At 45.2% G+C, this 18,353-nt stretch overlaps 1 protein-coding gene and 1 long non-coding RNA gene across 2 annotated transcripts; one reads left to right on the top strand and one right to left on the bottom strand.

Moving 5' to 3' along the window:
• Positions 1-1,073: 1,073 nt before the first annotated feature.
• Positions 1,074-15,800, bottom strand: TADA1 (transcriptional adaptor 1). Its single transcript, XM_037023834.2, has 8 exons — positions 15,575-15,800; positions 11,818-11,909; positions 11,496-11,561; positions 7,612-7,709; positions 5,954-6,163; positions 4,518-4,669; positions 2,523-2,670; positions 1,074-2,093 (listed from the first exon to the last, which is right to left on the bottom strand). Exons 1-8 carry the CDS (start codon positions 15,646-15,648, stop codon positions 1,941-1,943), a joined length of 993 nt encoding a protein of 330 aa, XP_036879729.1. The 5' UTR covers positions 15,649-15,800; the 3' UTR covers positions 1,074-1,940.
• On the top strand, positions 15,686-16,367 carry LOC140845959 (uncharacterized). The gene is made up of 2 exons (XR_012124915.1): positions 15,686-15,823; positions 16,183-16,367. It is a non-coding gene; the product is annotated as an uncharacterized lncRNA (long non-coding RNA).
• The last annotated feature ends 1,986 nt before the right edge of the window (positions 16,368-18,353 follow it).

Here is an 18,353-nt window from a genome sequence, read left to right as displayed (position 1 = left end):
TTACTGAAACTCCTGCGGGAAAAATAAGCTTTATTCTAGGTGTGAAGTTACCCAGTTTCTAAGAGCTCTTTTCCTCCTGACATAATTATCTTTGCTAAATGCTGCTTGATAGGAAGCACTCATGATTTCACTCGGGGTCCCACGTTGGCAGTGGCGCTCAAGTTGGAGGCAGCCTTGGGAGGAATAGATGTGCTCAAATCTCTTTCAGGGGCTCTCTTGGAAAACCCTAAGTACCACTCACTACCTGCCTGCCCTGCCCTCACCCCCATCACTTCACTTACAAAATGCCTGTTGAGGAAAACTGGCAGAGAAAGCAGGTCGGAATAGTGTAAGCCTGGAACATGAAACAAAGGGGGCCCCCAGGTCCCTGGGGCCCCGCCAGGGCAGGTGACTGCAAGGACTGGGGGCTCCTAGAGCAGAGTGAGGAACCGCTTGCACTGCTGCGGGACCTGCCACGGCAGCAGGCAGCAGGACGGGGCTGAGGCTCCTGGCCCCCTCAGTCTGTGGGGCACACGAGATCTAACGCGTGTTACTTCACATTAAGGCCCAGGTGTAGGGAGGATCTAAACGCCACTACACTCAGGTGCACACCGGTTCACATTCTTCTACACCCTAAAAATTCTTGAGTGTTATCTTACTGTGTAATGGGCTTTTCAGCCTTGTGCCAGTCATTGTAACTATGCTGTTTTTTTTTTTAATTTTAATCTACACATCACAAAAGAAATGGCATGCCTAAATTGGAACCTGCTTTTTAATCTTTCTCATCTAGTACATTCTTTTGAAGTCTTTTAAGATCTCATGAAGCAGGGCTTTTCATGTATCTACTGAAGGAAGTATTCCTTATATGTTTACTTTAATAAACAAAAGGTTTCTCCCAAAAGGTTTATTTGTCACATTTAAAGTACAAAATCAAATACACAGATACTTCAGATATTGAACCATATACACATACCTATACATATATTACTTAGACCAACACAAACCTACCTATACATATTAATATATCCACCAACACTCTCTTGAGTGAAGAGGAACATATCTCTAAAAAAACAAATATTAGCATCACTGCCAAATTAAATTATTTTCACTTTATCATTTAAAGGATAGAAACAGGTATTTCATAGGAATAGGGGTATTACCAAGTATAAATACATTATATGGACTTAATTATGTTTATATGGATTTAAGACATATTCAATAGGAAAAGTTAATAGATGAAACTGCCAATCAGTCTTTGGGCCTATTAACTATAAAAGAAAATTATGAGAAGACATTTTATAAGGTTAATTAATGATACTCCAAGAGTTCTATTTGTTTTACGTTTTTAATGCAAAAAAGGAACTTTGTCTAACAGCACAGCTTTTCTAAGTCATATTTTCTATGGAGTTTGTAATGAACCTAAATTTAGGGAGCTACCTATATCCTTTTAAAAATTAAACTGGTCACTAAAAGAGGTATCTGAATTTTAACACTGTGTAGGTTATTTCAACCAAAACGTAAGAACACAGTTCTTGAAGAGAAAGGCAGAAATTTCAGACTTGCCAGTTACAGAATATACACTGCGACTGAGCACCGATGTCCTGCTGACCCCAGGGCTGTTCTAACAGCTTCTTTGTTCTGGGAGGTCACCTGCCTTCCACGCAGACCCGAGGACCCTAAGCCTCACATGCCTAACAGTCTCCACGGCAGACATGGGGCTTTCCCAGTGCTTTTCCCGCCCCTGGAACACAGATGCACACATACAGCATTTGGGTCACTGTCAGCGTCAGGTTTATGCTAATGGCTTCATAGCAGCAACACAAAACATTCTCAATGTCACATTTCCATAGGAAAGGCTATATTTACACTGGACACTTCAGTTGTGAAATGTGGACCCAAAAAACACTCAATTCTCAACAATCGATGAATTTGCTGAGGGACCCACGCCCTCCCACCTCAGTTCAGCAGAGCAGAAGCCCCTCCTTGGCCGCCAGGCGCTGGCGGTGGGCTTTGTCCTGCTGCAGCTCCTCGTGACCCGGATGCCAGAGCTTCATGAGGACCCTGTCCACGTTGAGAGCGTACACAGTGTGTGCAGGAATGACTTCCCTGTGCACCTGCGGCCAAAAAGTCAGCACGTCTCCAATTATACTTCACGACACTTATTTTTTCCAACACATAAAAGATTTATATCAACAAAACACTCAAATAAAAGGCACACAATCCTATAAACGTAAGCCAGAACCTAATCAATCCCAAAGCAGCCATGAGGACGAGGACATAATAAGGTCTGAATTAAGAATAAAGGAACAAGCGTTATTTTTTTTCCTTTTCTTTCTTTCACTGGGGAAGGATGGGGGTAGGTAAATTAGGAAGGACTCCTAGATCCAGGACTTCAAAAAGGGGGGTAGTATTAATGGCTTTAATAACAATAAAAGCCGGAAAGGCAAGATGCAGAAAAGCTATTGAGTATGTTTGTAGACTTGAAGAAACTTTGAACCGACGCATAAATTCAGGTAGACTTTCAGGAGCCTATAGTTAGTTACCTGCAGAGCTTCGAAGAGGTCGTACAAGCTCACCGGGGGCAAAGGTGCAGGCAGTGTGTCCCCGGAGCAGGCCAGCAGGAGCGCAGCTTGCTGCTCAGTGTCCTCGGGGGGCGGGGGACCAGCGCAAGGAGCAGAATAGGCTGGAGGGCTGAAAATGAAGTATTTCAAGAACATTCCCAGGAACAAGAAAGAGACAACAGAACAACCAGAACAGGAATGGGCTGCTAGAAAACCTCTTATTAAAAATATCTTAAAATGAACTAGAAACCCAATTGTTTTTTAGCTCATGTATATATAGAGTCTGTAGTTTCACTTTTTAAAGGCCATCTGTCAGGCTGGAAACAAAATTTAGAGCCAACTGCATTTACCCTCCTTCTTTCACAATGTTAAAATATTTACTAAGCACGGGATATTGAGCCAAAATTGTTTCCTGCCCTTAAGGAGCTTGTTGTCGAAAAAAGTAACAGACTTCAATTAAAGGGAAATGAAATTGAAAACAACTGACTTGGAGAGGAAATGGTATCGGAGACAAGAGAATCTAAAGTAACAGGCAAGGAAGGAAGACAGCGCAGAGGAAGTGACAGGCAAAAGGGACAGTGGGGAAAATTGATCCAAATCTTACCAATTTCCCAATATACGACCCAGAAGTACTATCAACTGGGAAGTCAGGCGTAAGTTTTGTATCGTGACACAGTGCGAGGTGACCTAGACCTACTGGAGGGCACACGGTGTGAACAGTGAGGGGTGACGCAGAGAGCTCCACCGTGGGGCAGCGTGTGGGTCCCGGCACCAGACAAAGGCAGGCCTGTTCCAGAAACAAGCAGCCGATGGGGAGGCGGGAGCCTTCAGCCAGGGAGGGGGCGGCTCGGGCCAGCCCAGGTCACAGGGCTGCTCCCGGCACTACAAGGGCCCCCTTTTTTTCGGTTTGTTTTGCTCCAGAGAAGAATGACTTAAAAATGAGCACAAATAATCCCCAACAGATATGCCTGAATGAGACTGAGCAAGTCATCTTCACACAGGGCAACCTAAACAGTGAGCCCAGCTGAGCCGGGGCTTTTCAGATGGGCCTCGTGAGCCAGGCCGGGGCCTCCGGGCCATGGCAGGTGCCCACAGCCCCGTGGGTGAGGCGCCAGCGCGCTCAGCCCCGCCACCGTGCACCCGCACCCCTCCTCCCGCCTCTGCTCCCAGCACCTCCTCACCCCGCACGCCGACCGCCTTCCCATCACGCTGCCTTCTCTCACCTGCATCTGTCATCTTTTCACCTCTTTTCTCCCTAACTGGCCAGATAACCAGATACAGAGTTCAGCAGCCACAGGAATTCAGCCACTGCTGTCACCCCGAGGGAAATGACATTATTGTGTGTTCTTTCCCAAAGGCTTAAAATTTGGATGAAATTTTTTGGAGGGAAGGAAGAAAGGGAGACAGAGGGGTACAAACAGACAACACATGGATGAAGGGGATCGGGTCACCTCAGAAAGGCAGGACCGGGGACATGAGCGGAGTCCTGGGAGCCCTCCGTGAACTACAGACACAAGGTGGGAGAATGGAGCCGAGAAGCCAGGTCTGCACCTGGAGCAGGCCGACGGCGCTAGCACGGCCCCTCCCCGAGCCACAGCGCCACGAGCCAGCGGGTGGCCTGAGGTCCTCTCCCACCCTCTTCTCACAGCAGGAAACCCAGCCCTGACCCAACTGCCCGCAGCCAGCAGCCGCTGGCCCACTTCCCCCACCAGGTGCTGCCCACCAGGAGCCAGGAGGAAACGCTGCAATCTCCGAAACTGGGGGCACTCACAGTAAACCACACGCAGCAGCCCAACTCTGTGACCTCACGTCTGATGTACGGAGAGCCAAGTAATTCAGTTACTGGGTAAGGACTGACTTAACAAAACTGACCCGCTCTCAAGGTACCTCAGCCCTACAGAAGCACAATAACCAATCGTTTAACAGCGGTCTGTCAACTGACAGGGCGGACGTAAAATCACAAGAAGCTCCATATACCTTTCTATTAAGTTGTTGTAAGCTACTACACTATTCTTCAGGTATGGCTGTGGGGTCACATTACTACCAAAGGCATATTTAAAATGACCATCACGTAACCGATACGCTTTCCTTCTTGACACAACTGACGTCAATATATCTTTAAGGTGATTCTGTAAAAACAAGAAAGAGAAGAAAAATACCATGAACTCTTTAAAAGCAAATCATCAAATTTCCATTGACCAGAAAATGTTTATTGGCATTTAGTGGCTGGAGATGTGGGACTGGCCAGGCCCGAATCAGTGTTCACCGCAGAGCCACAGAGCCGTTATCAGGCAAGAGGGAGACACCCTTTTATTTGGTTCTATTTAAAATGTACGTGAAATTTACTACGAACTTGGACTTTCTTATGTGCATGGACTTGCTATACATGAAACTTATTAAAGAAATGTTCATCTCTCTCAAATGGCTCCTCTCTCTCAAAAATGACTTCCAGATAGCTTCAAATAAAAGTGCAAAAATAAATAAATACTTTTTTTAAAGAAGAGGCAAATTGCTTTGAAATGTGCTTTTAAAATGGGACAGAAATTTCAAGATTAGGATTTATCAGTTAAAGTGGCCAAGCCACTAAAATCCTTGCATGAGCAGAAGCCTGGCTCTCTCAAAAGTCATATAAATGATAGATACACAGGAAATAAACAAAAAATTAGATATTTACTATGTCTTCGCCTTTAGGAGAGCCGAGTACACATGAGAGGATTGGAGAATGTCCGTGAGGAGAGGGACACCACTAGTCCTGGTCCCCAGGACCACGCACCACGCTCCCCTCCCTTCAGCAAGACCGCCTCCCGACGTGACACGTCGGGATGTAGGTTGTATCTCCACACACAGGGTTCATTTGGGGCTTGTGAGGTCATGAGACAACTATTATAATCTTTGACGTATAGGTGAGGAGAGGGAGGCTCAGGGAACTGAAGCAATCACCCAACGTCACCCGACCATGCCTGTGTACCAGGGGCCCCGCCGTGCGTTCTGTCAGATAACTGAGTGCCCAGGATGAATGGCGGGAGGAGCGTGTGCTGGGACGAGGGCCCCACTCTCCAGACGCCGAGTCTGACGCCCTTCCAGTGCAATACCACAGCAGGAACATGTGACTTTCACCTTCAGGATTCTCAATCTCATCTTTTCACTAAAACCTGTTCCCTTGCTGACAGAGTAAACATCAGATCAAGCGGAAGTGTTCTGCCGCAAGGAACCTTTCTGAAGAGCCTGCTCTGTTAACTGAAGGCAGTCCCTTGGATCATGATGGGTTTCTCCCCTAAAAGGAGAACTTCAACGGGGACAATCGTGAGATCGGGGTGCTACTTTGGTTCTTTTTGTGCAGTACCAGCTTTCAACAACATGCTTAAGCTCATCATGTTCAATCTGTGACACATTTTCTGCCACCAGGAACCGACCTCCACGGCGTAGACCACAGCTGAGACGGCCTCGTCGGTGACGTTGTCCAGCCCGTGCTCGTACGCGGTCACGATCATCCTCCCTTCCAGCTGGCCCCGTGTGGGCAGCATCATCGTGTGCGAACAAAGCTTCAAGTCATCGTCGTCTTGGGGATCCTTTGCCACAAACTGCTGGGCTCCCGAAAGGGGATTTTGAGGCTGGAATCTATGCTATAGGTAAGAAAACTTTTCAAAATTACTCATTATAGTGGCAAGTACTAAGACACAAACAAAAGTAACCGATACCTCGGGCTTGAGAGCCCATGAATGACTGCCACCAAAATGATACCACAGGGGTTAAAAAAAAAGTGACTTGTGTACAAATAATCACTGATTCACACCCATCACATGGCAATAATGAAGCATGAATTAAGGGAAATAATGGTACAATGCATACCATTTTATTCTATTCAAGTAATACCTTGATAATCACAGAATATACAGCTCTGTGATAAAAATAACAATTAGGGAGAAGACATAAAACTATTTTCAAACAAATCAGAGCATTTTAAGTATACTTCTAAGGGAGCATATTCTGAAAGTATAATATATAGTTAATGGTTAATTCAGCCCCAAAGCCTACCCGGCCAACAGAACAGCTGATAACAAATACTCCAAGGCAGAGCCGTGCCACTGAACTGCTTAGTCCCTGTCACCTCCACTTATAGTTCTCAACGCAGAACCTTTCTAAGATATAGTCACACTAACTATTTAAAATAGTTTCCTCAGGCTTTTATCATGTACAAAACCTCCAGCCTTCCTCTGGGAGATTCTGACGGTCACTTATATCCTCCATCACCAGTGGAAGATAATTCCCTGGTAGCTTTTGCTTAAGGCAGATACATACGACTTTACAGCAAATTCGGCTTGTCCCTCTTTGAAGTTTGTACAATAAAAGCAACACTTGTTGTTTTTCCAATTTCCAAGCATAAAACTGTGTTTTGGATCAAACATGCCTTCTTAAACCACATATGGCCCTCCGGGGACACTGACGCCCTCCAGGACTGAATATTATTGATATAAAGCACAGAACAAAGGTAGAAATAAATAAATATCAATACACTGATAAAGCTATCAATATCCAAACAAATCTATAAAGGGGATACTTTTGGGAAACCTTGTTCTCTAGATAATAAACTAGAAATAGAAAGTTATTCTAAAATGTTTACAAATTTTATAGCCGAATGCCTTCATGACTTCTCTGCTGTCCCCTGAAGGCTCAGGGCCTCCCTGGGCACCAAGAGATCCCCCAGAGGCCTCCTGGACCCTCAGAACAAGTCTCCAATCTGAGAAACATTACTCATCCCAGAAAAACAGTTAAGAGAAGAAAAAAATACAGGCATAAGTTCTTTCGAATCACTGAAAAATCATCAGGCACTAATGATAACATATTAATATTTACGCAGTAACAAACTAGAATTATAAAAATTCCAACACTTGGGGCTCACAATCTTTGAAACCCACTTTGAATACAGTTAACACCTCTTCTCCCCAAATCATGCCTTCTTTTTTTCCAACTCTACTACTGGTATTTTAATATTCATTTAAAAACTAAAGCCAGTTCTACCACATCAGTACTTAAATCAGTCATTACCAAGATCTACTGAAGAACAACCTACATCGAATTTCTGACGAACAGAAGAAAGCTTTTTCTTTCCCTTGGGTTTTCCAGGTTTGGCTGCAGAACCCCCCGTCCAGGGCAAAGATCCAGCACCTTCTATGAGACAGAAAAATAACAACCATAAGAGAAAATAATAATTGATAAACTGTTAAGTTGGTTTTCATCTTGGATTAAAAAGGAATAGAATGCTCAAATAACAAAAGTATATAAAAAATGCATAAATTCAAATCTTCTCTTTCTACTTCTCTAAAGCAAAATTATAAATTCTTTCATATCACATCTTTTCTAGCTGTAACCAAAATCATTTTTTTAGGGAGACAGATTTGTTTTTCTTATTTTTAATTAATGTTTACTGAGTGTTTTGTTTGCTTATTAGTAGCAATAGTAGAATGGAATTTTTCTAGTTCAAGACGGTGAACTAAGCACATGTATTTATCTCCTCTCTCCTCCTAGACCCTACTAAAAATGATAAGGGAAGATAGTAAATGGCACACATCCACAACAGAGAAAAAAGGAAAGCAAGTTGCAGACAAGGTGAGATCTCAACAAGTTTTTGGGATGGGCTGAAAAGGTGCTCACTTACAAAGCAGACACTGAAGCCCTAACATAGGCCAAACATAGACAAGGCGCGGCTGCAGAATGAGGGGGGAAGCAAGTCCCCCTGCCTAGTAGCAACCCACCAGGAATCTGGATTTGGAAAGGTGCGCACCGTGGAGGGAAGGAGGGATCAGTAAAACTAGAAACAAGGTTAATGGAAGGTCTATTCAAAAGTCATCCGCACAAACCCCTTCCCTCACCCCCAGGACTGGGCTCAGCGCACCAGAAAAAGGCAGGGTCCCTTGTTCAAAAACTAAGATTCGAATACAACCACATTTGAGCAGGACACCATGCAGGGGCCTTCTGAGTTCACGCACAGCTCGCTGGCCTGGGAAGCTGGCCCTGATGACTCCCACGCCAGCTGCAGCGCAGTACTGCTAACAGGTCCAGGGAGCAGGGGTGGGAGAGAAAGGAGGACTCTGCTCTTGTGAACAGAACAAAAGTTCTAGGAATTTCTAAGGTAGCTGGTATGGATGTTGGCACGCCAGAGCTCAGCACTCTGCAGCTGGCACTTGAGGAACCCAGTTCAAGGGCTGGCCTGTCAGCTCACTGCAGCAAAACCTCCGGGCAGTCTTATGCTTTGCTCTTAATTATGAATCAACAGACACTTGTTGATAATCTGTGACATTAGAAAGCCCAAGCTCAACAAACAAGAGGAGGTCCTAGACATAAAGACTGTGAATAATTTCTAACTGGTTCCTCAGAGAAGTTTGAGAAGGCGCTGTAAAATTGCTGAGTTAAAGAATGCATTGGACACAAAGACTTACACTTAAAGGTGAGAGCCGAGGAACCCTCACAAAACACAGAGCAATGACAAGACAGATATTTAAAAATCAGTAAAGCCAGAAAGCGAATTAAGCATACTGTGAGGCACTAATATGTGGAGGTCCCCCTAGAAGAACCAAAGACAACAGTAGTCATCTCTGAGAACAGGTCTGGGGGACAAAGAAGCTTTTTACTGTAAGACTTTCTGTACTATTTTGTGAATATATATAGTTTAGTGTTAAAGAAAAAAGAAAAAAATCAAAGTATTATAAGTTCACTATGTGAAAAAATACCCCCAAAAATATTAAAGAAAGAAAAAAAAAATCACCCATCACCCTAGCAAAACATTATTTTCATTTTGATGCTTATTGGAAGGATGAGTTTTTAAAGCTTTGAGAAAAAATAATACTCCAAGCTCCTCAGTTAAGATAGAGCTGTTTGGGAAGCCAAGTTCCTCTTCTCTGGCTCTTCAAGTCTCTCTGGCGCACCCGATCTCACTTGATAAGGTCGGTCACTCTCAGATGACTTCCCAAACAAATCACTCCTCACAAATGGAACTGGACATCGGGTGATGCTGCTGTTCTGAGGCCAAATAGTCTGGGTGAGAGACCAACAGTGAGGCGGGTGGGGACGCAAGTGAGGTCAGACTGACACCGAGGCCTGGACAGCAGCAGACCGGGTTCAGCTTGGATCCGACACTTCCACATACTAGCTGGATAGGTTTCAAGTAAGTTTTTATTTTCTTTGTTTTTGTTTTTTCTTCTCTGACATTTGTTTCCTAATTTATAAAAAGAGGCTAATTCCCCGAAGGGCTGTTGTAAGAATTAAAGATTATGCACATACAGTGCCTAGTGCACTGCAGTCACTAAATAAATAATATTATTAAAGTCATTTTTCCTTTCTAGCTTATGAAAAGAGAAAATAACCTGCCCACAATTATTATAAGTACAAAGAACTCGACCTCTATATTTTACTTTTAATAGAAATCATCTCTTTGTTACCAGCAAGTGAAATATTAACTTCATTATGAGGAAATGAATTTTGGGTTTTTGATGGAGGTAAAAAACCTCTCAAATTTCAAATGTTTCTTCACTTTATTTAAAAATAACATTCAAGAATATCAAAGGCTTTTTAAAATTAAAATCAGCCACCTATACTTACTAATATCATTTCATATGTTTGGCATTTTTTACTTTTTTAAAGACACATTTTTACATGTTCTTCCCATCTACTTTTTTATAACCCTATAAGATTGATATTACAGTTTCTATTTTATAAATTCGAAAGCTAAGAACACCCAGTAATAAACTACATTCTCGTCGCTAGTGGTAAAACCTAAATTTGAACCCAAATCTTTTGACTCCTATCAACTGTTTGTTATTTCTGATCATTCCATTTATCTTTTGGGCTTGCAGCCCTTTAGAATATACCTTCCTAAAAATGGAAGATCTAGTCCTCATAACATTGACTTTGCTGATGAAACCTAATTGTACACAGCGAAGTAGATTACCTTTATGACCTAACTGGCTAAAGTCTGATTCTATTTCAATTAAACAGAACATCAGGAGCCTGACCCAGTGTGAGCATGTGCTGCGAGGGGCATGGTGAGGGGCACGGCGAGGGGCACGGCGAGGGGCACGGCGAGGGGCGGGGAAGCAGACACCACTCTCTCTCCATTTACTGCCCTTTACACCACCGACAGCTTCTGTGAGTGCGGAGGAACCGGGCTCTGGGAGAGCATGTTCTTTATCATCCCATAGGGGCTAGCAGGGAGGAATGATACAAAAGTCTAGCCATCTCTAGATAAACATGGGCTTTTAAGAAGCAATCACCAGAATCACCATAAACCCTTTAAAAAGAAACAAACAAAAAATGCAATTTAATCTACAGCAGAAGGTACCTATGAATCCAAGTTTTTAGTTAAGAGCCCAGGGTAAGTGTTATCATGAGGCAAAATTTTAATGTATTTATTTGTTTTTAACTGATTAAAATAAGGTGGTTTAAAGGTGTGACTTGTACCATTTTAGCTTCAAAAAATACAGAAGCAAAGGGGGCCGGGGTTTCTATCTCTACTAGTCAGGCTGAAGTGACAGATTCAGCTTCCCCCACGTCCCCAACCGCCTGCCACCCACCGCCTTTGGTTCTCCACCATTAACCTGCGAAAAGCACACGGAGAAGCTCCAGCCTTCCTGGGACGAATACCTGACCTAAGAATACAAGGGAAGGCCAGGGGTTCTCCCCACATGACCCCCGCCTAACACCAGCTGCTTCCCGCCCACCTGCCTCCCCGCATCTCCTGGACTTGCAAGGGGAGTAAAGACCAAAAGTCAGTGTAAGTGCAGGGCAATCACCTGCTTTAAAAGGTTCTATCAAAGAATCTATATTTACATAATAAAATCCGAGCAGTTCAAAGAACATCTCACTTGCGAACAAGAGATGTGCATGTTTAAGGAAGCTCAAGCGTAGGCCTCTGTGACTTTGCTGACTGACATCCCTGTGGAAGTACTTCCACTCTCTTACCTGGTGTAGACACCAAAATCTGACAACGCGTGAGAATAGCCAGGAGGAAATCATTGTGAGAATGGACTGAAAAAGGAAGATTGTCACAAGTCAAATACAAAATATAGGCAACATAAGGAAACCACTATTTTAGCCTAGCTTTTAAGGATTTTGGATATCCTCTACTCTGCCATTGTTTATGCTTAATTCTAAATATCTACATTATTACAATGATCTAACACATCACTGAAACAAAGAAAATAATTGAAGTGAAAAGATTTTAATTCATTTCAAATCTGGGAAAACTTCAGAACAGTAGTAACTCCCCAGATAATTATTTTACCATTATCCTGCGTGAGAAGTCTATGAGCTTCAAGGTCAAACTCCTCTTTGCTGATCTTCTGCTTGAACCACAACTTTAAGTTAGCCCAGTACCTGCAGAGGCAGAAACAATATTAAGAACCACAAATTTTGCCTCTTTTCAAACTTTGCAAGTTCACGTTACCTGCTCCAACTCCCAGGGAAGGAAATTTTGCACTCCCTAGTACCACAGGCTGACCCCGCACAAATTCATAGGGTGCGGCACAAGATCACCCAGCTGATACCCTGATGTCACACTTCCAGCCTCCAGAACTGTGAGAAAATTAATTTCTGTCGTTCAGGCTCCCCCACCTGTGGTCTTTCGTTATAGCAGCCCAAGCGAACCAACATACCTAGGAGCCAGCACACCAACGTTAGAAAAAGGAAGGAAAGCCTTCCTAGAAGGGACCCTAAAAGGGACGGACAGGCAGCCACGGACTCAGACCCAGAGCTGTCCCCCTTCTTCCTCATGGTCGCCTTCCTGAAACACCTGCTCTCCGGAATCCTCACTTAAGATTTCTATATTAAAACTACTATTACTATAGATACATATATTAATAGTACATGTAAATAGAGAACTATAATTGTAGCTACATAGTTACATAGTTAATACTGTATTGCATATTTGAAAGTTGCTAGGAAAGTAGTTCTTAAAAGTCCTCATCACAAGACAAAAAAGATATTTTAACTATATACGGTGATGTATGTTAAGTAGTTCATTGTGGTGATCAATAAAAATTGCTAGGTAACTGGTAGAAAAAAAAAAGATTCCATCTTTTACACCTTAACAAAATTATTAGAAAGAGGAGTGAAATACATGATTTTTCACATCCACACCCCTTGTTTCAGGGCTTAAGGAAGCTGCTCGTTGTTCACGGAACAAGGTGGAAACTCACTCGGGACCTGTGTCACACTCACTTTACACTGATGCCGGGCTACTCTGTAAGGCTCGCCCGAGTTCCTAACTGAAAAGCAGCAGGGACGCCTAGATGAGATGGTTTAAGGCTCTCACTGCCTTTCTACACCAGGGCAGGGCTTCTCCGGGGCCAGGACAGGGGAGCAAGCCTCCCAATTCGTGAGAGCCGGGGCCTGCTACCAGCGCTGCAGAATCCGCCCCTGTGAGCACAGGAAGCGCCATGCCAGAGGGCTTCCGGGTGGAGCCTTGTCCTGCTTCTACCAAGTTCACACACTCCAAATATGGGTGTATGTCCATCTTTTTTGTAAAATAGTGACACACGGCTTTGAAATCATGAAATTTTTCTCATGTTACTCTCCACTTTTGTTGGTAGAATGGGATGGGAAAAGACCTTTCTGTGGTGCTTTATTTCATTTTATAATTGTTCCTGTCCTCAAAAAAACAGAGCAAAACAAATTAAATGTCCACTGTTGGAAGTCATCATTGACTACTGAGTGTGTGACTATCAAATGAAAAGGGGTGCCAATTAAATGATGCCAGAGCTCCATCAAAGCTATGGGTATTCTTGTGGGGAACAAACAAAAGCACATAACCCCAAGGCTTTGCATGCAATTCCATACATTACATGAATTACATACATAGAAACACACTACGATGACTTGAAGCTAATCTGTACAGAACCTGTACTATACAAAGTGAATTAGCTGGCAGAGCCCACGTCTTTCTGGAAGCTGACACGGGCACACACCCTGACATCTGGACCACTGGATAAACAGAAAACAACTCATATCCCAGTTCCTTATACACCTTACATAAGGACTGCGTTTAGATGGTCAGGTTATACACACCACACTACTATGGAGGAAATGTGAGAAATCACTGAAGAGCAACATTACAGACTGTTCAAACAAGAGGTACTTTTTAAGGAGCAGAAGGAGGAAAAGACAAGAAAATGAAAAACCTAGTACAAAACAACACTGTACTACAAACTGTTCCTGGCACAAAGGTGTACGTTGACCGCATTGTTAGGGCCTGAGATCCATGCTACAGATGCACTTCGGCAGCTGTATTGACCACTATCTGATGGCCAGCATCGGCCTTTAAAGACCAAATGGGGAATACTAACTTCTATATTTCTGGCAATCCTGACCCTGTGTTATGATGAGCGTGGATCACAGAGGTCACCATCACATGTAATCAGTCAACTATACACACAGGCCAGGTTCAATTTATTTTAGTATGGAAATGTTCCCCTTTAGATATATCTGTAAGCATCCTAGATGTAAGAGTGAAAAGTCTACTGTGCTCAAAAAATGTAAATGTTATTGGTCAGTATTACAAAAATAACAAGCTATGGTAATTAATGAAGGTGAAAGCTGTCCATTTTACCTATTCAAGTAATTAAGAACTTTTAATTAAATAAATAAATAGATGGCCTGTAAACATGAATATTAAAAAAATAAGTTTAGGCAGAACATTTTATCTTTGGGAGTTAATAAATGTTTACCAAAAAATTAAATAATTCTGCCAAAATGAAAGATTAGACTTTAACTCTAGTGTATGTAGAAGTTTGATTTATTAACGTGCATAATATTAAAATAATCAAGAACTATATTTTGTTTTTATTTATTCCAATCAGGCCATGAGTGTTTCACGAAGTCTTATATGGGAATTCTGCATATTAAGATGAAAAGTAGGCTATCAACCTTGCCCCAAATTTCTTAAGATGGAAGAACTCCAAAAATCACGTATGACAGCCAAGGTAAGCAAGTTCAATCCATCCATAATAAAAACCAGAAAGATGAGACGTAGAAAGTGTTGGAGAAAAGTAAAGGCTCCCCCAAGAACCTTGCTCCTCCAGCAACATCATTTGAAAGTGAGCATCTCTTGCATAATGCAAATGTGTGGGTCTCACCACACAGGCCCCCTGGCTGCGACAACACAGGCATTATAATTCTAAACGTTTAAAATTTGCGTCCTGTATTTCTGAAAAATAAAATCATAGCAACAATCACTGTTCTGAAAATTTCCAAATCAGCCTTGTGTCCTGGTCCTGGAGGTTCCCTGAATGGCATCTGGGTCGGCCGGGGCTGAATCACTGCCTGTCCACCGGCCAGTCCGCACGCGTCCCGACTGCGCCCTCGGCCCCCGCTGCGGCCGGGCTGCGGGTCCTCGGCGACGCCGGGGACCCGCCGCAAGGGCCCCGGCCCTGCGGCGCCCTTTGAAGAGCCGCCCTGCCTCCCCAGCCGGCAGCCTCCTCATCTGTCGCATGGGAAACGGTGCGCCCACCCCGCGTCTCCGGGGTGAGGGTCGGATGAGGCAGGGCGCGCAGGGCCCCGGCAAGGGCCCGGGAATGTCCGCCACGCTGTCGCCAGCGCGGCCGCGGGAGTGCGCGGCGGCCGCTCTGTCCCCGCGGCGAGAGCGCCTCCGACGGTACCAGCCACGCTCTCCCCACGGGCGCGCAGCCTCCGCCTCCAGGAAGCCCTCCCGGGACAGCGCCGGCGGGGCCCGCGCTCCGGTCGCCCGGCCCGAGTGCCTGACACGCCTCCCCGCCGCCGAGGCCCGCGCTCGCCCCATAGGCCCGGGCCGAGAAGTGCGCTTCCCCGGCCCAGCCGGCGCACGGTCGGGGCGCGGGCCCGCCGGGGTCGCCGGCGTCGGAGGCCGGCGCGGCCCGACCGCCCGAGAAGCCCGGGGCGCCCGGGGAGCCACAGCCGCGACGCGAGCCGCCCGGGCCCGGGAGGCAGGCAGCGCCTCCGGAGGGCCGCGCGGCCCGAGGCCGGGCGCAGCCGCGCGGGCCCGGCCGCAGCGCCGGGGGAGCCCTTACTGCTTCACGTTGTCCCCCAGCGCCTCGCTCAAGTTCTTCTTGGCCGCCTCCAGCTCGCTCACAAAGGTCGCCATTGCTCCCGCGTCTGCGCCCGACCGCAGGCCCTCGGCCGCGCTGACCCACAACCGAAAGACCAACTCCGCGGAGGCCTGGGCCCGGGAGGCCGCGGCCGCTCCCGTCCGCCCCGCCCTCGGAGGCTCAGGAGACGTCCGTCTGGCTTCCGGCTCCGCCCGCCTCGCCGAGGAGAAAGTGAGGGGCCCGCCCCTCGCGTCACGTGGGCACCTCGCCTCCGCCCCTCGCGCCGCCCGCCGGGCCCGGGCTGCGGCTCCGCGCGGGCGGGCGCGTCCCCCGGGCGGGTCAGCGCGGGCCGGGCCCGGGGGCGCCTGCCGCGCTCCCCCCTGCCGGAGCCGCGTCCCTCTCCGGGCCGAGAAGCGGGCTCAGGGTCGGTTGTTTCTCTCCGTTTGCCCTGCTCTTCGCCGAGCGCGCACCATCTAATTAAGGCTACGGCATTGCTCTATCCTGTTGATTTTCTGCCCCTTCCAACTGAAATGCTGAGTTCCTTGAAGACAGGCTGTGTTTTATTCACTGCGGTTTCCCCCATTTCCTAGACTGGACCTGGCACATCGTGGCCTCCCAGGAGATGTTTGCTGAGTGAAGTAATTACGAAAAAGAGGAAATGCACAGGAAAAAGAAAAAAGAAAAACCGTTTTACCAGCCCCGGACAAACTCAGCTGAGAAACTGCTCCCCATTTTCACCCCCATGATTTATAATTATACTCTGTCTTCAATTGTGCATCTTGGTGGGGGTTTTGTTTTTGTTTTTGTTTTTTTTACTTAACGTAATGATATAAATATTTTCCTCTGGTATTACATTATCTTTATCCTAATTTTAATGGCAGCATGTTAAATACCCTACAGATAGAATGTACACAATAACTTGCTTCCCAATTTTTAGACTGGTGGTTTCCATTTTATTTCTCTATTAAGAGTAATACTGTGAGAAATTTTATGCATAAAGCTTTCCACGTTTAGGATTATTACTTTAGGATAGAGTCCCACAAACAGAATTAATGGTTTATGTGACAGGAAAGTTTATAAGAATCTTGGTGCATATTGTCAAATTGCCTCCCAAAGATTTAAAATAATCCGAAATTGCTTTTAAATCTGGTGTAATTTCTCTACAGATGCCTCTTTAAGCTTATTCATTCGTTCAGCAAATATGCAGTGAGGTCTTACTATGTGCCTGGCACTCCTTAGGACACTAAGGATGCAAAGATGAATAGGCAGATGAAGTCTCCCTGTGTCATACAACTCCAGATTTCGACTTTGTAAAAAGTAGTTATCCACTTATACTTTGCATGGCTCCCCACTGACTACTGAACAATTTCCGGACTCCCTAACCTGCCATTCAAATTTTGCTTTGGCCTGGACTCAGCTGACCTGTTGACCTCACATGCACCTGGCCTTTCCCCATCATTCCTTAGAATGCACTCTGCATTCTTGTTACCTGTCTTTCCATAACAAACCATATGACCCAGTCCCTCTACACATATTCCGCTCTGCTGGTTTTGGGATGAGTGGGTGGCTACCTACATTTTTTGCAATCAGGTTCAAACAATATATAAGAAACCATTAAAGAGCCAATTCAGCAGGAGCAGGCAAGGGCACAGATGTTGGGGTATGCCTCCCAGGAACAGTCCCTGCTCCCCATCTCTATTACTGCCTATCTGCTGCAGAAAATAGGATCCTTATCTCTTGATATCCATGCTTGACAACACCCACACTCCACATGTCCAGCCCAGTTAAATATCTGTTTCTCTCTCATCACTTTGTACACTTATTAGCAGTAATTTCTGTATAGTTACGTAGTTAAGTGTGCATTTAAACTGCAGTGTTAGATAATATACACAGACATCAGACCCATGAGCTCTCTGGTTTCTCCTTTTGTAAGGACTCTAGTCCTACCAGACCCCCAAACCTAAGATCTCATTTAATCTTAATTACGTCCTTGGAGGCCCCAACTCCAAACACAGACAGTCGTACTGGGGGTTAGTGCTTCCACGTGTGAATTTTGGGTTTGGCTGCAAACATTCAGTTCAAAACAATACTACCAGGAGTTAACACCCATTTCCCTTTCTCAGAAGCTCTTGGAAGACTGAAATTCTAGGACTCAGTTGTGGAAGGCATCCAGGGATTCTAGAGAATGAAGACACCTAAGCAACCCCAAGTGAGGACTCTACTCTTTTTATGGTGTGTTTTAATACTATCATGTTTATAATTAACTTGATCAAGGCATTTTTTTCTGCATTTAGCTTTAGAATAGAGGAACAAACCTTTAAGGAATAGAAGGAAGAGTCATGATCTATAATGAAGATGGAAGATAATTAGAAGCCAGTGGGCTGTACAATACCTGTACATCATCAAATGTAAATAACTCTACAACTACTAGCTAGTGCAGTTTTAAAAGCCTGCTTCAAAAATCATCCTATAACAATTTTCCTTTCACCACTTAGAGAAGTATGAGTAAAAAAGTATGAGTATTATTACCACTAGAAGATCTAGAGTTAGGACAATCAACTGAGAACAGAGGTGCAGCGCAGTTACGGTTCAGCTAAGAAGGCAGAATATGGGGCGGAGCTGGACCACTGCTTAGCTTCTGAGTGCGCAGAGAGGCAGCCGACATGAGCACAGCGCTCGGCCTCCCCAGGATGTTTCTCTGCCTTGAAGGGAATCTCGGAGGCAGCTCTTCATTCTCTTGCCACTTCTCACTCTGGGAGCA

The sequence above is a fragment of the Manis javanica genome, chromosome 14 (genome assembly GCF_040802235.1).
Source record: "Manis javanica isolate MJ-LG chromosome 14, MJ_LKY, whole genome shotgun sequence".
NCBI lineage: Eukaryota > Metazoa > Chordata > Mammalia > Pholidota > Manidae > Manis > Manis javanica.
The sequence above is the reverse complement of the archived record's forward strand: the minus strand, read 5'-3'. Positions and strand labels throughout refer to the sequence as shown.